The following is a 24,303-nucleotide window of genomic DNA, read 5'->3' as shown; positions in this document are numbered from 1 at the left end:
ACGTTGTACAGAACCTTATGGACGGGGTAAAGAGGAAGGTGCGAGCATACGGGCTTGGGCTCGAAGTATGAATAAAAAGAAAATGCCAAAAGTTGTTTAATAGTTTTTATTTTACTGTCTAAAATTTTCAAAAGGATCGGTCTACTAGGCGAATTTCTACAGCGTTTTTTTCCGTGATGCAATTTGATGTGACACACCCTTTATACCCGAATTCAATATTTTCTACTATGAAAACAATCGAAACGAAACATCGCTCTCCTCTGACAGATTACTATTACCTGTTTGCAAATAAATTGCACATTTGCACATGCACATTTGAGCAAAAATATGAAAAACATTTCGAAAATATACAACCTTATGTTTCCAGCGCTTTATCAGATACAAAAAAAAAACGATCAGAATTAATGTGTTGTGCTAAAATTGTTTGCAATAAAAATAAAAACATAAAAAATAACTAGTTTTTAGAATAAAAATTATTCTCGCTACCTACCTCGCATTTTACAATCAAACGTAAAATAATAAGTTAATTAGTAGTATAACGGTGAATTAAAAAACATTGTATTGGTAGGAAGGGGTGGTGAGAAGTTTGGCCCCTACTTTTCATTTATAACGAGTATCCTATGATGATACCAAAAAGTGGGTCGATGACTGGATTGCGTCAAAAGACCAGTCCTTCTTGCAGCGTGAAATCCATATGCTAGCGATGTACAGTACTTTCAATAATCTGTGACTTCTCTTCTTTTTAAAATAAAACGTTGAACTTTTCAAAAAAGAGACGGACTAACATCTATGAGCGAACGCAGTTTCAGCAAGCTTAAAATGATTGAAAATTATTTGCGTTCTAAAATAAGCCAAGGTCGACTCAATGGCTTGCCAATTCATTCTAACGAGAAAGAATCGCTAAGACTAAACATGTAAGGCAAAGATTTGGCTAGAGAATAAGCTAAGTATAAATGAGTAGTTTTCCTCATATTTATACAAAATATCACAATCTCAAAACTAGTGAAAAAATCGGAAAAAGTGATACTTTTTGGGGCGCCATTTTCATCGTTTGCCGGGGGCGCTGTTTACCTTCGCTACACCACTGCCAGGCAAACCATTTGTGAAAGGGTTGAATACTCACAAGTAACCGGCAATTAGGACTCAAAGTAAATTATTTCCTGTATTCCGGATTTGGGTGGAGCTCAAATGGCGCTTGGAACCAACGGTTACATGCTCTTAAAAAAACTGGATCCTGTAAAACCGTTCTATTTTAAGAAGATCGGCTATGATTTATCTAAAGCGATTTTCCAATATGTAAGAAATAGAATTTCTTTTCAAGATTCGTGAAGTATTTCTTCAGCCATTCCATGTCAAACCAATATAATGGTTCTCAGATTTCCGTGGAAAGTGATAGTTTTGTTCTTTATCGCCAAATATCAGACCTGTTTTTATCCATTTTTTCATTAGGGTGCTCATTTCCATTTTAAGGTAGTCTGAAAAATTCATTTTTTCGCCTTTTTTTCCAAAAATTACTTCTTTCGAAAATTCATAACATTCGAACTACTGGACCGATTCGGATGATCGATATATCAAATTAAAGACAATTAGTTGGCATATTTTGAAAAAATATTACTCAAAAAGATTTTTTGACTAAACTAAACTGGATAAATTTAACGATGCCTAACCTTACCTTCGGTTTGACGTTTCTTCGTGATTTGTTTAGTTCCTATCCGTTTACATTTGAATAGGGATATATGGAAATGGCAATGAATGGGAACTGAAACAAACCACGCAAAACTGTCAAACTGACGTCTCCGTAAACTGATTTATTCAGTGATATATGTATCAAGACGGGTCTATGGTACTAGGTGAGGCCGTTTCGTCACTAAGTTGATTAGGGGAGCGGTATATGAAAACAGTACGGAAGAAAGCAGAAGGGGAATTATTAGCTTGAAGCGTGAAAGAGACAGACTGATCAGGAACGAGCTCCGACACTAGCGTATTGTGTTTTGTTTACAAACAAAACACAGTAGACTTCCGAGATGGCTGAAGAGTGGTTTTAGCAAGTTGGCCCACCTTAGGATATTCTTCTCCGCGTCTTGATATGTATTAGAATTTTTGGCAGACTTATCTCACTTCTTAACTAGGCGAACCTAGCCAGAATTTTCACCTGCCCCCGGGCTTCTGAATGCCAAAGGGGGACTAGGCTCTGCGGAATGCACGTATCTGCATGCTCGTGCTGTTTTAGTCCTGACCGAGGAATTGTCGGACAATCGCGCAGGTGCTAAGGATGACCGACTTTTGGATGCCGGCCAATTCCTTCTCGATGTTCAACACCTTTAGCGCTTCCAGAAGTGTCTTCGGGATAATTCCAGTTCCAGAGAGAACGACTGGAACAATTCTTGGGACCTCCCTTAGCCCCCACAGTTCCTTGAGCTCCACGGCCAATGGTCGGTACTTGCAGATTTTGCGACCGTGGGTCTCCTCCAGATTCTGGTTCAGTGGAATAGCGACATCGATGATGGTGACTTTGCGGTCGCTCTTGTCGTAAACCATTATATCTGGGCGGTTGTGGTGGATCGAGAGGTCGGTCAGAACAGTGCGATCCCAGTACAGCTTGAAACGGTCATTTTCCAGAACAGGTGCAGGCAGGTACCGGTAGTTTGGTACGTTGTCTTCCAGTAGAGCACATTGGAGCGCCAGTTGTCGATGAACAATACGGGCCACGTTGTTGTGGCGCTCGGTGTAGGCTGCGTTGGCCAAAACGGGACAGCCTCCCATAATGTGCTCTATGTTTTCACCTGGTTGATGGCACATCCGGCAAATGTCATCAACGTCTTGATGCCAGACGTACCGCCTGCAGTTTCTCGTCGGCATTATCCTGTCCTGGATGGCTATCATGTCGGCTTCTACTACTGAAGAGAGTTCACCACGCGTTAGCCACAGATTAGATGCGGCCTTGTCGACGTGTGGCCGGTCCAGTTGATGGGGGTGGGCACCATGCACTGCCTTCTGCTTCCAAGCTGCAATCTTCTCCTCCACTGTCTGCAGATTGCAGTTGAGTTGGTACTCCGCTTGCGCCAAGTGCAGAGCGCTGTATCCTCTGTCGGCGGCGCAGACAGCCCGGTATCGGTTAATTTTATTTTTTTTTTCTTATTTTTTTTTTAATTTTTTTCTCCCTCCTCTCACCCCCATCTCTAAGAAACTCATACTCGAGCTTCCTAGAGTTGGTCTCCTTTTTTTTTCACAGGACGCTACAACACTTAGAGGTAAGAGTACAATACATAACAATTAGTACCTGTTGGATCCCAGTGAAGTGATATTCTTTTAAGGGATCCAAAAAGAGTGCACAATTAAACTAATTATTAAGATCAGACTACTGTATGTCTACAATTATGTCTGTCTGTCAGTCTGTCTACATAAAAAATTGAAATATCTATATTAAAAAAGAGTTAATTTTCGTCTTCAGGAGCAATCGCAGCTTTGCCCTGAACAAGTCTATACTGGTTATCGACCTGATATGCGAAGGTAAACTGTTGAATAGCGACGGTCCATTAAAAAGAAAACGCTGTTGACCAATGCTAGATGTTGCTCGAGTTCGTAATAAGTGTTGTGCTTGTCGTGTAACGTAATGATGACTCGCGGTGGGGATTGTCATGTTATGGTGTATGTTGTTATTGTGTAATATGTTATGTATAAGTTTCAAAGACTGAAGTTCCCGCAATCCAATAAGAGGCAAGATACTGTGAGTCTCATTTTGATACAGGTCTAGAGTTGAGTACAAACTCGGTAGCCTATAAATTATTTTAAGACACCTGTTCTGCAATGTTTGTATTTTTTTAAGTCTTGTTTTGCATGCATAGCCCCAAACCAGTAGCCCGTATTGGAGTTGAGAATGGATGCATGCAAAATAGAAGTTAATCAGAGCTTTGTGAGGCAGGAAAGGTGATACTCTCTTCAAGATACCACAAAGGGATGCGAGTTTTTTTACGACGAAATTTACATGGAAGCTCCACGACAAGGTTGAGTCTAAAATGACACCCAGGTATTTGAAGCTATGCACCTTTTTAATAGGTACATTTAAAATATATGGATCAGCACCTATCGTTATTTTCTTCCTAGGAGAATGGAAGAACATGTATTTAGTCTTCGTCAGGTTGAGTGACAGTAGATTGGACTGAAAGTAATCCCCAAGAAGAACCAGATCATACTCGATATGTGACACTATAGTTCCCGAGTCGGGACTTGGGTAAAATAGAGCTGTATCATCAGCAAACAGTTTTGCAGTTCCCTTCAAAGGTAGATTGCCAATATCGTTCACATACAACAAAAATAACAGAGGTCCAATATTGCTGCCTTGAGGTACCCCAATATTTATAGAACACAATGTGCTTTTGGCATTATTTACTGCTACATATTGTTGCCTATCAGTTAAATAACTTCGCACTATATCATTGGCTATTCCTCGGATTCCGTACGTGTTCAGTTTTTTCAATAATATACTATGATCGATAGTGTCAAAAGCCTTTTTAAGGTCTAGGAAGAGTGCACCAACCATCATTTTTCGATCAATTCCATTAATAATTTCATCTACAAGCTCAGTGACTGCTGTTGTCGTACTACAACCTCGCCTGAAACCGTATTGAAAATTGTAGAAGACTTTATTTATGTCGAAGAATTCGCATAATCTGTTCACAAGCATTCTTTCAAAAATCTTGTTGAATACAGAAAGCGTTGAAATTGGTCGATAATTGCATGGATTCGAGGCTTCACCAGATTTGAAGACTGGCACTACTCTAGCTACTTTGAGGCATTTAGGATAACTACCTGTGGTTAGTATTCTGTTGAACATGTCTGAGCAGATTCTAGCGAAAGCTGACGAGTTCTCTTTAATTAATTGTGCCGGGACGTTATCAGGGCCGCAAGTTTTTTTACTGTTCAGTTCATTTATTATTCTTAAAACTTCATTTGGTGTTGATGGGTGCAGAAAGATCGAGTTTTGGACATATCGAGAATGAGTAAGCGGTGAGTGGTCGTTATTTCTGGGAATTTTGTTCGATAATTCCTGCCCAATTTTCGAGAAATAGTTATTGAAAATTTCGCACACTTCCTCATCGTTAGAAATTTTCGCACCGTTGTGGGTTAGTGTAATTTCTGATTTCTGGGTAGAGCGTCCAAGTAAACAATTAATTGTTTTCCACATTTTGGCTTGACTTGAGTAGTTCAACACTTGTTGGAAATATACTCTTTTACATTTACGTTTTTCAGAGAGAACTTTGCTTGTTATGTGTATTAACATCTCTTTCAAGTGCGAGTCATTTGGTCGAGTCTTAACCTTCTTCAGAATTTTGTTTTTCATTTTTATCAATTTCCAAAGGTCAAAAGACATCCAAGGACAGTTTTTTCCTTTGGTTTTTATCTCCACAGAAATAGTTTTGGAGCATTGGGACAACATTGAGTTGTACGTTGACGTAAGATTACTCAAACACAACTCGACGCTCTCTCCGCAAACAACCGTGTTCAGGAAATCTTTGAAGCAGGCGTTAAGACTTCTGCGATCTACAATAGTCTTAGTCAATTTAGTTTTTTCTTTACATCCATATAATTTTAATGAGGAGATTATCAACGAATGATCACTCAAGTCTGAAAAAACCGTGTCGTTACGAAGATATGGCACATCGTCAAGTCTACATACAACATGGTCTAAAATATTATTGCTTACTGTACGTGTTACATAGGTATTCGAACACACGAATCCCAGTGATTGTAGGAGGCTAGTGTACCGTAACACAATGTTATTATGTGACAGATTCACAGGAACATTGATAACACCAACAACGAATAGGGGTCTAGACTTTGAGGCACTTAGTTTATTTTCTAAAATGTCATGAAATTTGTTGAAGTCAAAAGAAGGAGGACGGTATACACTTAGTATTTCAAATAACTGACCATTTATAGACAGCTCGATGTGTATAAAATGAAATCCATTCACAGTCTGATTGTCAATAATTCTATTTCTTATTGAATTGTTCACAAAAACAGCCAACCCACCAGCAGAGACTTCTCGACACGAAAATACAGCTGTATACCCAACAATGTTATAAATCGAAGAGTATTCAGCTTTGAGCCATGTCTCACCAATTACAATTACATCTATGGACACATTACATTGGTCAAGAAACAGCTTAATATTGTCAAATTTTGATAAGTCATTTATTCCTCGTAGATTCCATTGGAGAATTCTCAGGTGTTCACCGTTAAGAGTACTCAATCCAATGTTAAAGTCATTAATATCGTCATGATAAAAATTCATAGCTTTATTATAGAATTCTGGAACAATGTTCAATTAGATCGTATCATGTTATAACATAGCAGCTAAAAAAATATTTCTGAGCTGAGCGTTCTAATGATTCGATACATCAAGATGGTATGGATTGGCATGAGATACGAGGTAAAATACCAAAAAAAAATTCATACACATCTAACTACAATATTATTCCAATACTCAATTAAGCACATTCAATGCTAAAACAACGGTGCTCAAGTATTACTTTGGTATTGGAATTATAAAATTTTTCTATTGAAAAGTTATTTCGTTAATTTTTTGTATTATTTATCAGTATTTTACTTCTTATATCAGGCTTGTCCAAACTAAATTTCGATATCAAGATAAAAATGAGGTATCTTCAATTATTGGATGTACAAATAAGTCCCAATCGCTTGACTCAATAGGTTTGCCATTTCAAACATACACATCGGATAACACTGAGAACAACTTTATTAAAACCTCAAAGTCAAAACAACATTATTTCCATCACTTCAAAAATGTAAAATTGCGAGAAATTCTTTTGCATTACTGCAAACAAAAGAAGACAGCAGCTGAGACACATCGGATTCTTGTGGGAAGTTACGGCAAGCATGCTCTGTCGGAACCAACATGCAGAGATTGGTTTCACCGATTCAAAAATGGTAATTGGAGAAGTTACTCGATGAAGATCCATGCGTGACTGGTGACGAAAGGTGGACACGGTACGACAATCCTAAGCATAAAAAGCTATTCATGGTTTCAAGCTTATGCTGTGTATGTGGTGGGAGCAGCTCGGAGTCCTCTATTATCAGCCGTTATGAGCCGAGCCCTGAAGGACGAGAGGACGCAATACGCCGATAGACACGACAAGGTGATTCAGCAACATAACTCGGCCCTATGTTGCAATTGGTGTCAAAAATTACCTGGAGAACATCAAATGGGAATTCTTACTCCACCCGCCGTATTCGCCAAACATCGCTCCCTCTCGATCACCATTTGTTCCGGTCGATAACACACGGCCTGGCCGAGCAGCCGTTTTCCTCCTATTCGCGACTACGAAGCTGAATTTGACAGCTTGTGTGCGTGAAGCGAATGTCAACAAAGAATTGCAAAAAGAATATGATTTTTAAACGCACCGTTTTTAACGTTTTTCGCAGAAATTTTCGTAATGGTGAGTATGTATCGAAAGAACTATCCTCTAGGATGCTTATTTAGTTTTTTTTTTTTATTTTTTTTTATCTTCGCTTATTTTTCGTCGGCCTATTTCCGCCACTTTAGTGCCAATCACCGACATCAGGGAGGCGACTCCACCTGTTCCTACCTATCAGACTCAACAACTCATGAGCCGGGCCAACTTCTTTTACTTCCGCTCCGAAGGAAGACGTAACCAGAGATTTTTCGCCTCAGAAAATCCCAACGACGCCAGCTGGGATTGAACCCAGGCCGATCGGATTGTGAGGCTGTTACGCTAACCATACAACCACTGGCGCCGTCTATTTAGTTAAATCACATAAATTTACTGCAGGGGAAAACGTTTTCTTACCGCATCCAAAGGACACTGTCTTTACTTGTGAAAAAGTAAACAAACTTTCAGGATACTAAATTTTAATAAAAATTAATAATTGTGTGCAAAATTTATCTTCCAAACGGTTGGAAAATGAGTTTTCCTTATGCAGTGAAAAAAACTTTGCCGTAGCTTAAGCTGAATTTAACTTATAAGTGTTTTTCTGTGACCTTGTTTCATGCATTATCAGGAGCCATCAGTCGGAGAAAATGAAACCTGCTACGTGGCTGTGGAGTTTGCGGATGTGTTCGATTACGCTGCGGGTGGAAGCCGTTTAGTCGTCGAAGGCGAAAGAGTATTCAAAGCTGAACATCTTTTAAATAGTTGGTGTTGAAGAAGTTCACGATGAAGGCTTCAGTATTTTCTCGTCCTGCCTCCAGTCATCATCTCCAAGCTCGGAACCCCATACAATAAAAATTCGTACGAAAATCTTCAAATGGTTGTTTTGTATCATTTGCTTAAGTATGTTTTATTTTATTTCTTTATTATTGCACATTTTGCACCAAGTTGGACTGTTTCACACTTTTTCAAAAGTGCGAAAATGTGAATAAAAGTGCGACCTTGCATCAAATCGATTTGCTGTCTTCGGCGCACTTATTCGTTATCAATCGAAGAATAAGTGCGCTGAAGACGCCAACATGATTCGATGTTAGAGCGCACTTTTATTCGTATTTTCGCACTTATGGAAAAGGCCGAAACAGTCCAACTTGGTGCAAAATGCACAATAACGTGTTTTGAATCATAAGTAATTAATTCGCCTCTGTGCTTAAGGAATTACTTTGAACTCATCAAGAGGCTACTAATAAACGACTTGTTTAAAAAAGGTAGTTTCAGGGAAGAAACACTTTAGTAAAGGCCTATTTATTTAAAAAAATATATTCTTAACATGTCTATTGTGCAGGAATCCGGTATTTCCTCTTCTAGCTTCACTGTAGATTTAGGCTTTTGACGATACTGCTTCACGAGAGTCACTGCTTTGACAATAGATTCGAGCATTTCTCTTGATTTAAGTCCAGTCCATGATACAAGATCGTCATCGCATCCAAAGGAGATCGCTGAGATACGCTTGACTTTAAGTTTATCCAAATCCGTAGTGTCTACCTGAACTGCTTTCTCTACTGTAGAAACACAGACTTCGGGATGATCTGCACATTCAGCATCGATGGCAAGATCTGAAAGGTTTGGTGTATCATGTCTCTGGTCCATCGCTGCCCCAACTTTGGCACGGTTTGCAGCACGTTCAGCACTGCCCTCATAAGTCTTTTCCTGGCTTCGCTGATGGGAGGTTGTGGCAAATTCAAGTCGGGAACTGCTGATGGCCTAAGAATTAAGCGATCAGTGGCACGGCTTGTTGCTATAAAAAGTAAAATAATAATAATAAAAATTTATAATATTATTGCTTCAAGGCGTGTATTACACTTCATACTTGGAGAGTAGAAGTTCGACACGGTGAAATGGAGGCTACTAATACGGGAGGTTTTTGTAGGTTCTATCTTTAGCCGTAGTCGTTGGATCCAGTCTAGATACCGCGATTTGTCCGTTTTCGGAGGGAAGGCATGAAAAGAAATTCCGGGGCGATATCTCTGCTTATATCCGGGGACGACACAAACAATACGGCTTTTGAATTTTGCAGATTGTTCTGAGTCAGCTTCAAGCAAATTTCGTCCGACTTGCATGTTCTCCGGGCAATTTGCGCAGCTTTTGACGTCCATATTTCACACGTTCTAAGGAAAATATTTTGAAAAATATTAGAGCACTGATTGAATAGAAGCCAGATCTTTGTATTTTAGGTATTTTATGAACACTAAGCGGATATTTTTATATTAAATTTCATTAATTCGGTTTACCTCTCTCGCAGGTAGATTGACAGAGGGTGTACTTCAACGGCTTTTTTTCACTACTAAATGACAATAAATTTTGGCTCGGAGCATCGAAACAGCTAAGAAAAACTATTTCTCAACAATTTCCACTAATTGTAAGATAATCACGGTACAAGTCGAAAAATCAATATATTAATTACAGAGAAAATATGCAACGGTTTGTTTACATATTTTTCACTCACACGCGAAACTTTCATAGGTGGCGACACCGTACCTTCGATGACGCGAATGATGATACCAAAAAATGGGTCGATGACTGGATTGCCTCAAAAGACCAGTTTTTCTTTCAGCGTGGAATCCGTATGCTAGCGATGGACAGTACTTTCAATAATCTGTGACTTCTCTTCTTCTTATAATAAAATGTTGAACTTATCAAAAAAAAAACGCTGGTAACTTATTTGTACCCCCAATATTTCCTCCTGCTCGAGAAAGAGTATTTTTGAAAAAAGTATGCATAGTATGTATACTCGCAAAATGAACACTATGGTGTATGTGCAATAGCTCTTTAGGAGAGTTTTGATTATACGTAAAATTAATGCTATTTAGAAATAAAAATTGTTTGAGTGACCACGAGAAACTAATATTTAAATGATGTAAAAGGAAGCAAGGTTACTTAGGTTTTATATTCATATCAATTTAATTCAATGGAGATCATTTACTCTAATGACATCCAGACCATTAGAATGATTCGGAGAACATCTGATGTCTATATGCGCGCTAACCGTATTGACTTCGGAAGATAACACTGTGTTGAATGTGTAAGAAAAAGAAAGATCGATCCAAAGGGAATGCACCTTGGATCAATCGAACGATAAATGTGAAAAATTCAATTGGTCAAGGGGTAGGAAAGTTGAGGGAGGGATAACATTTATCGTTGTAAATTTATTTCACCTAAAATGAGTAAAACTGAAGCACACATATAAAAAACTGGATAAAACTGGACAATATTCCGAAAACTGTAAGATTTGAGGTTTGAAGTTTGAAGTGGAACATTGGCAACGCTGGTTCTCTCCCGGATGCGTTACGACTCGTTCTGTTCTTTAAAATTCGTTTGTGATGAAAGCCGAGCAAAGAAAAATCATTTTGGACATCCACGACGCAGAATCCGGTTTGGTCAGATCCAAAAATGGAAAAATCATTCAGATTCGCTAAAATTTCCGTGTACGATGTCCTTTTCGTGAACTAAAAACTGCCGCAAGAGCCGATCAATGTACGCGTCGTGGGGAAACTTACGATTGGCAGCTGTGGGCATTCAGAACAATAAGAGCAGACTACTCATGAACGTCAAAATGAACGTGTAGGTGGGTAAACTTTTTGTTAAATAAAGAGGGTTTTCTAATGAAAATATCTTACTATAAATGAAATAGCTAGAAAATAAAGCGCGGTCGTCGTGAACAGTCGTAAACGGTCGTAAATGGTCGTATTCTTGACGCAAACACAAACAGAGTGAGAGAGTGAGCAGTGGGCAGCTGCGTTGCGTTTTTTGTGTGTGAGAATGTGCGCGTCTGCGTGTGTGCATGAGTTCGTTTGTGCGTGTATGTGTTTGTGTGTGCGTTTTTTTTTAGAATAGCGAGTAGAGAGTAGAGAGAGTAGAGAGTAAATAGAGTAGAGAGAGTACAGTGTAGAGAATAGAGGTAGTAGAGAGTAGGGAGAGTAGAGAGTAGAGAGTAGGAAGAGTAGAGAGTAGGAAGAGTAGAGAGAGTAGAGAGTAGAGAGTAGGAAGAGTAGAGAGTAGGAAGAGTAGAGAGAGAAGAGAGTAGAGAGAGTAGAGAGTAGAGAGAGTAAAGAGAGTAGAGAGAGTAGAGAGTAGGGAGAGTAGAGTGGATAGAGAGTAGAGAGTAGAGAGAGTAGGGAGAGTAGAGAGAGTAGAGAGTAGAGAGAGTAGAGAGTAGAGAAAGTAGAGAGAGTAGAGAGTAGAGAGAGTAGACAGAGTAGAGAGTAGAGATAGTACAGAATGGAGAGTAGAGAGAGTAGAGAGTAGATAGAGTAGAGAGAGTAGAGAGTAGATAATAGAGAGAGTAGAGAGTAGATAATAGAGAGAGAAGAGAGTAGAGAGGGTAGAGAGTAGAGTCGAGAGTAGAGAGACAAGAGAAAGCAGAGAGTAGAGAGAGTAGATAGTAGAGATGGGCAAAACAGTTCACTTTAATGAACCGTTCAGTGACCAACCGTTCACTTGAGTGAACTAGTTCTTTTGAGCAGTTCACTCACTCTTTCGTACATTAGAGGGATATGCCAAATCATGTATAAAAAAGTGTGAAATGTTATGTAGGACTGTTCTTTTCATTCATAAAATGCTGTTTGTTAGCATTAACTCTGTGTCCGAATTTTGTTTAAAATATCTTAGCAGAATAGAAAATAAAACTATGATTTTGAAATTTTGATTTATTTTGAGCCGTGATTTATTATTTTCAGCACAAACTAGCGTTGCGCTTGCTTTTCTACAATGTTTTGCAAAAACTGCTATAGCAAAACTGTACCAAAACGCGAAAGACTTTCTCGAAATTATGAAGCACAATATGATATAATATAAAAACGTTTCATATCAGCGACACAAATTTTTATTTACTGTTGAAAAATACTGTTTGAATCGTTTCGCTTTCACTTGTTTTTTTTTTCTTGTGATTGCATATCTTACTGAAATATTTACCCTCAACTTGAAAATATGAAATTAAAACTTTATTTGATAAATAATCGAACAATCCAATTTAAGAAGCATCGAATCCTGAAATATTGCGTTTTATTATGAAAACGACAATACCGACATCTTATTTTTGTTATTTCATGGGGCTATCGTTTGTTTCCATTCGTTAATTTGAGGACTATTTACCTTGCAGCAGCATTCGTCTATCACTCGTTCGCTCGCCTTCCTCTTATACACCGATCACCATACACAGTTCGTTCTGAACTGTACGCACAGTTCAGCCAGCGGTCAGTTCGTTCTGAACTGTATACACAGTTCCGCCAGCGGTCATCGTATACAGTTCGTTCTGAACTGCATACACAGTTCATCGTTCACCGTTCAGTTCGTTCTGAACTGAACTGTATACACAGTTCAGCCAGCGGTCTTCGTACACAGTTCGTTCTGAACTGGGTAAGCAGTTCATGTGAACTGTTGCCCAGTAAAAAAGAACGACCGTTCGTTCACTCTTTTCTAGTTCTTTTGAACAGTTTATGAACGGTTTGCCCATCTCTAGTATATAGTAGAGGCAGTAGAGAGTAGAGAGATTAGAGAGTAGAGAAAGTGGAGAGTAGAGAGTAGAAAGCAGAGGGTGAAGAGTAGAGAGTTTAAAATAAACAGCAGAGAATAGAGAGAAGAGAGAACAAAGTATAGAGTAGATAGTAGGAAATGAAGAGTAGAGAGTTGAATATCAAAATCAAAATTGAAAGAGCAACAATTGATCGCAGAGAAAGAGTAGAAGTTTGAGACATAGAGACATTTGGACTAAAACAGAAACATTGAATAACAGAAAAAAAGGTGCGAGAGTCTGTTTGAGTGCAACAGCAAAGCTATTCCAATGACTTTGCGGTAAACTTATTAAAACATAGAATTGGGCCGCTAGTTCACAGAAAAATATCAATAGGGACATGTTTGAGGTGAAAACAATTTTAACTCTTTGTGGTCGTTTGTCTGCTCTCAGCCACCACAGCAAGAAACCATGCTAATCTTATATTTTACTCAAAAAAGTATCAGTTTATGCTTTTCCTAAACGCAGCTTGATGTCTAGTGAACCTGTTCACGGATCAATATGGTGCTTCTATGAGTACTATATAACGGTACGCAGTATCAAAAAAAGTAGTCACCCACACAAGACAACGCACAGTGTGTTGATTGCATAGGCATGTGGGAAAAAAATCATAACAGCAGAATTTAGCCATCGTAACACTTCGTTGTGATGGAAAAGATTGTTCATAAGTATCAGAACTACTGTTTGCATAAGTGTCTCATGTTATTTGAATAATCGCATAAGTGTCTCAAACGACTAAATCTTTGTTCTTCTAAAACGAAAAGTTCTGATAATCTCGGACCACAGAAATCATTATTTGAGCAACTACTGGTTCAAATTATGTTAAAGTAGTTGTTTTTAAAGAGCAAAATAATTGTTTGCATAAGTGTATTATGTGATCTGAATAATATCATGTAAAAAACCTTTGTTTGCTAAAAGAGAAAAGTACTGATCTTTTCGGATACACATTGCTGGTATTAATTACACATTTATTACATCAATGGCAAAAGTGTCTCATATTCAACGGATAATAAAACTAAAATCATGTGTTGATTATACTTCATATGATTTACTCTTGGATAGGGTTTCAGAAGATTTCACACGAACACGAATAATAAAATATAATTTTTATATAAAAACACCACATTAAAACACATATACATAGTTTAGAAAAAAATAAAAACAATGTTTATTTTTCATAATCTTGTATTTATCACTGCTTTTTCAAGGAAAAATAATTCCGGCCAGTACGACACCCATGCCCAAATTTAATACGACCGCAAAGGGTTAATATTAAATTAAATTATTGAGTTTTATTTTTCAACGGTGTATTCAAAATGCTATTTTACTAAATAGTTCGTTGATTTTACAACAACTACATCTACATACAATAGACATCTGAATGTCGAGTTATGATTTTCTGCAGAAAAGATTAATGATTTTTGATACACCCTTATAAAAAATTGATCGTAATTAAAATTCTGTACCATCTGTACCATTAAAATGTTTGTTGCGAAGAAAAAGCTGTTTTATTTGCATAAAATTTATTACTGAGGCCTCAATGTATTCATCCGTTCGATGATGATACTTACACATACTCTCGCCAAACTTAGTATTCCTTTTCTTCCGTTGTTCAATTAGACCGGACAGCGGAGACAGTTGATATGATCATTTTTGTGTTATTCATAGCACAACAGCCTGATATGTTCCTGTTGCAAGCAGAACTTGTATGACTGGAGAAAGGTCAGGACTCCGACCGTGAACCGATCTCTATCACCGATTACTGTTGCGTAGGCATAGTTATTCTACAACAACGCAAAGACGGTCAATTGAGGGCTCTGAGTTATGAACTCACGATCGATCGCCGTGAAAAAAAAAACATCAAAGAACCGTGGTTCTTCAAAGAGTCGCAGCTTATTTGTCAAGAACTATGTGTTCTCCCACATTTGGACATTATATTTAACGTCCTCACTCTAAATTACTCATCACAATATTTATTTCTATGTTTGGGACGGTTCCCGGAAAAATCGTTCCAGAAAACAACTACAACAGGAACAACCGCTCAGAAAAAGTGAGGTCACAAGTAGGCTATAAATATTCTGAAAAAACATCACGGGTATAATTGTCTCAAAAAAACGTATTTTTTTCGTTTTCGTTTTTCGAAATTTATTTTGAGGACAATGTTATTGGGGCGAAGTCCCCATTCAACGAGGATAAGGCGGAATCGAGGCGGCCCAAGCCGGAAGCGGCGTCCTCTCGCACGCAAACCTGTGTTTCACTGATTTCAATTTTTTTTCCGGTCACGGTTTGGGACATGCTGTTTCTTAAGCTGTTTTATTTATTAAGTTTGGCCCACAATAGTAGAAATTCAACCCACTTCCTGTTGACCGATTGGTCTGAAATTTTGAACACACCTTTATTTCTGCTGTCATCATAAAACTGCATATTACCTTGAAAATCCAAGATACAAAATGATTGAAGTCAAATTTTCTCAAAATTTCATCAATATGGGTACCAATCGAAGGATTTGACTAGTTTGACTAGTTTTGACACAGTTATTTGTGAAAAAATGCAAACCCAAAATGGCCCCATCATAAAATGGCGATATACAGGGCGGACTCGATTATCTACAGTTTCCGATTCCTTTTCACTGTATATAATCAAACCCTGTATATAATCGAGTAATTTTTTTGGATTTATTTTCTATACATACACTAGCTGACCCGGAAAACTTCGTCCCGCCCAAAATTTATTTTTCGTTATCACATCCACGTTTTCTTACTAAGCGCTGTTCATGTGTTCAATCGCGGAATTATTCATTGATTGATCTTCTAATCTACCCTTTAAAATTACCTTTTACTATAAAATTCCTAGTACTTCTACCAAAACTCGACATTATAATATCAGATTATTTTCAGACACAATTCTCGTTCAAGATTTTTCAACCACTTGCAAATAACATGTTTCTCCGTTACTTTAGAAGCTAAATTTGGTTTTAATTTGCTTGATTAATTCTCGAGTAATGCAGAAATTTGTGTTGCATTTGTATGGCAGAACCAGCACCCCACCTTCCCCTTAAGAGAGGGGGGAGAAGTATCTAACCACCATAGATTCATTTATTGCACCCTTAAACCTCCATATGCCTAATTTGGTTTCTTTTGCTTGATTAATTCTCGAGTAATGCAGAAATTTGTGTTTCATTTGTATGGCAGCCCCCCCCCCCCTTAGAGAGGGGTTGGGAGGTATCTAACCACCATAGAATCATTTATTGCACCCTAAAACCTCCACACGGCAAATTTCGTTTCATTTGCTTGATTAATTCTCGAGAAATTTAGAAATTTGTGATTCATTTGTATGGCAGCCCCCCCCCCTTAGAGAGGGGGATGGGTCTCAAACTGTCATGAAAACCTTCCCCGGCCCTAACATACCAATTTTTATGTCGATCGGTTCAGTAGTTTCAGAGTCCATAGGAATCAGACACAGAAAGACAGAGAGACAGAGAGACAGAAAGACAGAAAGACAGAAAGACAGAAAGACAGAAAGACAGACAGACATCACTCCATTTTTATATATATATATATATATATATATATATATATATATATATAACCTGTATATATATATATATATATATATATATATATATATATATATATATATATATATATATATATATATATATATATATATATATATATACAGGTCGGATTCGATTATATATAGTCGACCATTTTTTTTCAAATCGTATACATAATCGAATCTCAAGAAAACAATTTTTTCCTTAATGTATGAATGTCAAACGTTAATAGGAAAATAGCTTTTTTGTGATTCGATTATGTATTGGATTCGAAAATTAACGTTGAAAGTGAAATTGCGATTATATATAATCGAGTCCGACCTGTATATAGATTTTTTTTTTAATTTTTAGGAATGATTTAATTCTTAATTCATTACCTTAAAGTCAGAAAACACTCAATGACTTCTTCATCACTGGTAATTATGATTTTTTATAGCAACTTTTTGCTTTTTGCAACATTATGGATTGATTACGACAGGAAAATAAACACTGACTGCTTTGGTGTAGTTTTTTTGTGCACCTATATTCTGACAGCATTTTCAGATGCACACTGAAAATAATTTATCACTATTCAAAATTATTACCCTATTTAAAAAAACATTATATTTAACCAATGAGCATGATTATTTTGGATAAGTAAGGAGTGTACGGTATATTATGTACAATAATATATGTTATGTCCGATACTGTCTTATCATGTTAACAAATGCGTTCTTCCTCACGTTATATCAGATAATGGCACCGATAAAAGTTGGTCTCATTCATAACCTCTCGATATCAACGCTAAACAAACGAAATCAAATTCATCTTTCAATCCGTATTTGCCTTTCGCACTAATGTCACCCAAACAAACAGCATTTACCATTGAACCGCCCGAAATGATTAACGACAAAATAATCGCTGATGGTGATGATGTTTTCACTTTCGTCACGGTTGAATAAACCCGAAAATGGTTTACGCGCACAGCAATCAGAACACGAGGGGTACTACAAAGGGGGCATTTCCCAACATTTGCCCGTAATGAACCGTTGTGTCGTCGACGACGGAGACACGAAGTGTGGGGGGGGGGGATTGTTCATGTTTGCGGGAGGTTTTTTTGCCGATTGCGTGCATCCACTTTCAATTCCTCGCGAATGCAAAATTTGGGAAATCGGCGTGTGAAACATGTCCGCTGTCGCTTCGAGACACAATGGAGCGAATTCCACACACACACAACACCCTCTTTCCGAAATGAGACAGCAGCAGCGAAGAATGTGTGGGTGTGTGTGTGTGCTATGTTGTGTGATGGAAATATGGAGCCGACCGCACGTCATCGTGTCATTTTCATACGGCCCCACCAGCAACAATTCGGACATCTCATTCACATTCCAACCATGCATCATGGGTTTGGGTTTCGATGGCATGTGCCGCAAAGTACCACGGACGACTCACTCTCTATGAAACATGGCGATTGCGATGGCTTCGTAATTTGGTTCGACTGCAAGCAACAGAGCGTCGTCGTCGTCGTTATGGGCTATTGTTTTATTTGCAATTCGTTTCTCGTTTTAATTACTGCCGTTGTGTAGTGATAATTGCTTAGTTATCCCGCTTTTTCTAGAAGACAGAGTCGTGTCAATTGTCTTTCCGAGGTCAACGCGGATTGCGAGAGGTGGCGAGTGGTCAATAATTGATATTTTAATTGTTTTCGAAGGTGTGTACAAATCAAAGTATGCATTGCTTGAGAGCAGTGTGGTCAGTGGGGATCGATTTGAGTGCAGCCGTGGCCTACTTGGACGTTATAGAGGGGTATTGCGATTGCGATTCTCGTGACAGATATGAAGAATACCTTGTGTAGAATAATAATCGTACTCACCACTACTACTATTACTATCGCCTAATGGGGTGCTGCTACCGATGACGACCTGCGTACACAGAAGTCCTGCCACTATCAAAAGCGCGTCGAACCGTTTTGGGTTGGTTGCTCTACTATTACTGCGATTGTTGTTGTTGATGTTGTTGGGGGTATTGGTTTCCCCCAAGCACCTGCTGGGGGCCAGCTTTCTACTGGATTCGTCCGGAATGTGGTCCATTTCTCGCATTCTCTTTCATAGGATCCGTCGGTTTGTTTTTGATAGGGTGGAGTTCAACACTTCACCACCGCTGGGTTCTCCCTCTCGGTTCCGTCCCACAGGGTTCGTTGACTGTCGATGATTTAACTGTAGGAAAAACAAGAAGGAAAAATAACAAATCACAAATTAGCGATGGATCGAGTGTTATTACAATCACCGGTGATGATATCATCGTACACAGGACGAGGCGCTATTTGGTGCAGGGTGACGCACTTCGAACACCAGTGTTGTTGGTGACCAAAAAGTGAGATCAGCTTGGTGTGATTACGCGGATAATCCACTTGCATCTACATAATTGAATTACACGCGTGTGAGCTCTCACGGTAAATCACCCAATTTTGCCGATGTGCATCATAATACCATAACAATAATAAAAGTCTCGCTGGTTTTTTGACGGGCGGAGATTTTTTGACGTAGGACTACGTCTTTCATTTCTATACCGGGGTGTAAAACCAAAGTTTCGAGAACGAAAGCGTTACGCTGGAGACCGAGATTTTGAGCGTTAATAGCTCTTAAACAACTGAACGAAATGGTATGATAAACACTTCATTTGAAAGATAAAATGTCTACGCGTCATATACTTGTTACTTTTTCATCCAAAAACTTGTCAAAACAGGCTATTGAAATCAAAAATCGGTATATAAGCGAGCGCCGCTCGTAAACCCACTCAGTTATGATTGAACAGCGATTGGAGCATGTTGTCGCTGTTGTTGTGGAGCTCATGAATGCGCTGATGAACGGTGTCACCAAGAGCCTGTTTGTGCACCTAAGGCCAAAAGGGAATCCATCAGGAGGAGAGTGATGCCACGGTTCCGCTTGAAACATCGGAGCAGCCGCCACACACACACACACACACACATACACGCGCGGAATTCTCGTTGCTATCATCGTTGCTGAAAAATAATCTGCCAGTTCCCCTGGGAATTGAAAAATACATTCATGCGAAATAGTTTATTTTAATGTTTTCTATCCATATAACACTGCAACCAAATACATTTGGTTTTGTTATTTTTCAATCAATCGCAATTAACAGGAAAGCTTCTGAATATTTTTTTCCCCATCAGTGGAAATTTTCGTATCCAATATTGGATGCATAACATGAAAAACGGAAAATGTTTCACATCGCGAAAATCAAGTCATTTTCGAGCGATTATTTGCTTTCTACTCATATAATGCTTCGACCAAATACATTTCGTTTTGGATTTTTTCAATCAAGTGCGATCAACGTAAGACCACGTCTTTCGGCAATTTATTAGAGGTGCAATGAATCTTTAGGAATTCCCGCTCTACGCGCACTGGCAAACAATGTTTACTCAACAATTTCTCAAACTAGAAATGGGTGTTGTGAGAGAGGATTAGCGAACGCGAAAACGACAAACGGGAGAAAGATACGTTTGGAGGTTGAAGGAAATTGGCAGAAAACTTCTCTTCATTCTATCATTCAAATAATGTGATTCATACCACATCGTTTTGCCAGAAAGAGATTATTAATGCTCAAAGGAGGAATCGAGTCCTCCGAGGAAATTACCCAGCGCAAATTAGAGTCGACTATCGATTGCGGCATTCGTACACAAATAATTTTATAATGCAGTTTCACCAAAGTGATTTCTTCGGATATATTCACTACATCATGTCATGTATTTCATATTCTTCATAAGGAAATCCATATCCATGGCACAAATCGGTAACGAATTATTATCGAAACCACGATTTTCGCTAAATGCTCCTTTCAGTTCGGCCTGTAAAAAACTTTTCTGTACTCTAATCCATCAAATTTGGAGCCCTGAAAAGGGCCGTTGATTATATGCTAAGCTAATATAGCACGCTCTCCTCGGATACGATGGGCCAGCTGGATGTCCTTGGGCATGATGTGACGCGTTTTGCATGGATAGCACACAAATTGGTATCTTCGAATAAGCCTCCTGCAGCGTCATAACCGCGGAACTTTGGAAGCGCAAGTCGGTTTTGAAGTCCTGAGCAATTCCACGAACCAAATGCTGCAAAGGTAGCTTGCGGATCAGCAATTCGGTCGACTTCTGATAGCGACGAATTTCACGCAAAGTTCCCGGTCGATAGCGATGTGGCTTCTCCATTTATCCTGCTACTGGTGCGCTTATCCGAGCTGACTTCGTGTGCCTTACCACCGAATGACTAGCGAGCTGTCTGCGAAAGACTAACGAGCTGTCTGCTTAGTCCCGATGAAACGAGTCCTCACGGTGCGAGAGTAGAGTAAGAAATGAACGAAAGCAAAGGAAGCGTCATTTTATAAACCATAAAAGTATAGAATCTAAATCCCACCATTATTATATTCGTGAGTATACATGAAGCTTATACAATAAAGAGGGTGGGGTTCACATTAGATTCTTTTATGTTTTATAAAATGACACTTCCCTTGCTTTCGTTCATTTCTTACTCTACTCTCGCACCGTGAGGACTCGTTTCATCGGGACTAAGCAGACAGCTCGTTAGTCTTTCGGTGGTAAGGCACCACGAAAGCAGCTCGGATAAGCGCATCAGCCGCAGGAAGCGTGAAGAAGCCACATCGCTATCGACCGGGAACTGCGCATGAAATTCGTCGCTATCAGAAGTCGACCGAATTGCTGATCCGCAAGCTACCTTTGCAGCATTTGGTTCGTGGAATTGCTCAGGACTTCAAAACCGACTTGCGCTTCCAAAGTTCCGCGGTTATGACGCTGCAGGAGGCTTATTAGAAGATACCAATTTGTGTGCTATCCATGCAAAACGCGTCACATCATGCCCAAGGACATCCAGCTGGCCCATCGTATCCGAGGAGAGCGTGCTATATTAGCTTAGCATATAATCAACAGCCCTTTTCAGGGCTCCAAATTTGATGGATTAGAGTTCAGAAAAGTTTTTTACAGGCCGAACTGAAAGGAGCATTTAGCGAAAATCGTGGTGTCGATGATAATTCGATACCGATAGGTGCCATGGATATGGATTTCATAATGAAAAATATGAAAAATATGACATGATGTAGTGAATATATCCCCATATCGAAGAAATCACTTTGATGAAACTGTTTACCGTTTGTCGTTTTTAATTGTTGGGAAAGGGCATTATTTCTGCTGACTAAATTCCAAGAAAAAATCCATTCCTTCTTTAAGCGTGATTCATTCAAAATTCGGATTTTTAGCGTTACGTAATTTGTGCACTACACCTGAGGACATCGACAAGACAACATCGTTACTGAACGAGCTGAACGGCGAGGGATCGAGGGATTCATTACCTGGCCTGACCTGACCTGAAATGCAATCAGTTTGTTTTAACTGTGAGGGAGCGCAGAAAAGCCGATGCTGATACTCTCGTGACCAAGAGAGTATCAGCATCGAAATACGGTTCCTCGGGAAGACATAGAAGCAGCCGCCACACACACACATACACGCGCGCAACTCTTTTCGTTTGCTGGTTATCGAGAGGAAACCTGGAAAAAAATGATCGTTGCTGAAAAATAATCTGCCAGTTCCCCTTGGAATTGAAAATTACATTCAAGCGAGTTTATTTTAATGTTTTCTATCCATATAATACTGCGACCACATACATTTGGTTTTGTGATTTGTCAATCAAGTGCAGTTAACAGGAAAGCTTCTGAAGATTATTCTTCAGAACAAGGTTTTTTGTATCCAATATTGGATGCATAAAACCTTGAGTCTTCAAAGTAACATTCTCGTTTTTGAAGTCACCCAAATATTTATTTATTCATTCATTCAGGATGGATTTAGATTCAACTTCAAACAAATGATCTCTAAATCAACGATAGTCCTACGTCACCCTTGCGGTTATACCATAGATATAACCCACTTCCTGTTTTTAGCGTTGAATATCCCCTAATTAAACTTTTACTTTTCCTTACAACGCTTTGAACGACTCATACTAAAGAGAATTGAAAAAAAATCAAGGCTGACGGCGGCGAAGCTGAAACTTAAAACAACAAGCAATGCAAAAAAACGAAAGTAAAATGTCGCTGACACGAGAACGAGGGGCTCACCATGGATGAGTGGCAAAACTTAACGACCAGCAACAAAACTTCTTTTCGGTGGCTGTTAATTTGTCAAACCTGTTTATCGCGCTCGCTACCAATAAACGCGCTCGATAAAAGTATGTATAAGGCTTAATTGTCAGGTCTCAGGTCGTTGGTCGCCAAAGGATACGCGGAGAACGTTTGATGCAAGCAAACAAAAACCGGGGACACATTCTTTTCAAGAATGGTTTCTGTCTACCCCGCCTTCAATCCGTTCTGTCGTCGTAATTTTGCTAATTTTATTTTGCCTCTCGACCCGGGCTAAACGCGTTAACATCAACAGGGAAAAACGGGAATGCGAGGGTCGAAAGTTGGGTGCGTTTTTCTTGCTCGAGTGGGTGAAGAATTTCTCAGCCGGAAAATTATGTTATTCTAAGGAAAATTAGACGTTCTGAGGATGGATGGCTCGACGGCGGAAAAGTTGTTTGTTTCGGAGGAAATTATCTAATTATCAAAAGTTAGATCATTCGAGGTTCTGGCACCAGATCGCAATGGGGACGGGGAACATTTTCCTAGCAGAATAAATATCGAGGAACTTAGTTAATGTCTAACAAAGGGTAAAAGTGGTTTATTACTCGGAGAAACTTATACGAATTAATAATTGAAACGAACATCAAATGCCGTTGTGACTCTTATTTCGAACATACTCAAATTCTGAACACTTCTTTTTGAAAAGGAAATATACTGAGCTTTATCCCGTAATGTTAATGTTGTGCAATTCCAAATGAAATCGAACTGAAAATGCATTGTATTTTTGATTCGAACAAAAGTTTGTATTCCGTTAGGATTGGAGGAAATATAAGTTTTCCACAGCAATTGGGAATTTTTTGACGTAAGTGTAACTTTTGAAAACGGCGTATCGATTTTAGTAATTTTTGGAAAATATTTGATAATTTATATCTCAAAAACCAGGAGTCGTACCGAAATAGTGTCCTAGAGAGAGTTATGGAATATTGATGTTAAAACGTGAAAAAATATACAATGAGAAAAAAATTAGTACTTTTTTTTTATTTAAAAAAAATACTCTAATTTTCAATATCTAAAGTATTTTTTTTATTGCTTTTATATAAAATAGGAGTGATGTAGAAAATTTAAAGAATGAGTCCTAGATGGAAGAACTATTATTGACGAACTTTGTAAAACATCGAATTTTTATGAATTTTCGAAACTTCGAATTTTTGTATGTTAACAATTATTTTTGGCCACAAATTATGAATACTGATGTGATTTAAAATAAAAAAGCTCTTTATCAATCTCCTTTTAAATGCAGCAATTCTAGAGATATTTAAAAACATATTTCTAATTTGTTGTCTTTTTTGTTTTATGTTGTTTTATAGTTTTTTTTATAGTTTTTTTATAGGCTCTTTTAATATGTTTATCGTGTTGTACCATCATGTTCCTGAAATTTTATGAATTTGCTTATAATTCTCAACAACTTTTCCAAATACGTTGAAAAAATTTTGAAGACATGTGGGTTAATAAAAAACGTAGCGATAATGTGGGTTAATACAAAACGTAGCGACAACTTATTATTATTTAAGCCTTTCGCGATTCCAAATACACAGTCCGGCCCCAGCTAGCGAGCAGTCAACATTTTTGTCTCACGCTGATGTTACCCACAA

At 38.4% G+C, this 24,303-nt stretch overlaps 2 protein-coding genes across 4 annotated transcripts in view; both read right to left on the bottom strand.

The window, feature by feature from the left end:
• Nucleotides 1-24,303, bottom strand: part of LOC129762150 (uncharacterized) — a 197,988-nt gene that overhangs the window by 48,651 nt on the left and 125,034 nt on the right. For both annotated transcript variants that reach the window (XM_055760153.1, XM_055760152.1), the window contains one exon: nt 18,387-18,729. In XM_055760153.1, the coding sequence (XP_055616128.1) occupies nt 18,387-18,612 (226 nt within the window). In that variant the 5' untranslated portion in view covers nt 18,613-18,729. The remainder of the gene's footprint in view (nt 1-18,386; nt 18,730-24,303) is intronic.
• Nucleotides 8,807-9,728, bottom strand: LOC129762152 (uncharacterized). Of its 2 annotated transcripts, none has more exons than XM_055760155.1 (2): nt 9,271-9,728; nt 8,807-9,207 (listed from the first exon to the last, which is right to left on the bottom strand). In XM_055760155.1, the coding sequence occupies exons 1-2, from the start codon at nt 9,563-9,565 to the stop codon at nt 8,969-8,971; spliced, it is 534 nt and encodes a 177-aa protein (XP_055616130.1). In that variant the 5' UTR covers nt 9,566-9,728; the 3' UTR covers nt 8,807-8,968. The 2 variants fall into 2 exon arrangements, 1 of the variants encoding a protein (XP_055616130.1); XR_008740554.1 differs by having other exon boundaries at nt 9,119-9,207; nt 9,280-9,728.

The sequence above is a fragment of the Toxorhynchites rutilus genome, chromosome 1 (assembly GCF_029784135.1).
Source record: "Toxorhynchites rutilus septentrionalis strain SRP chromosome 1, ASM2978413v1, whole genome shotgun sequence".
Classification (NCBI taxonomy): domain Eukaryota; kingdom Metazoa; phylum Arthropoda; class Insecta; order Diptera; family Culicidae; genus Toxorhynchites; species Toxorhynchites rutilus.
Note: the sequence above shows the minus strand (reverse complement) of the source record. Positions and strands in the feature narration are given on the sequence as shown.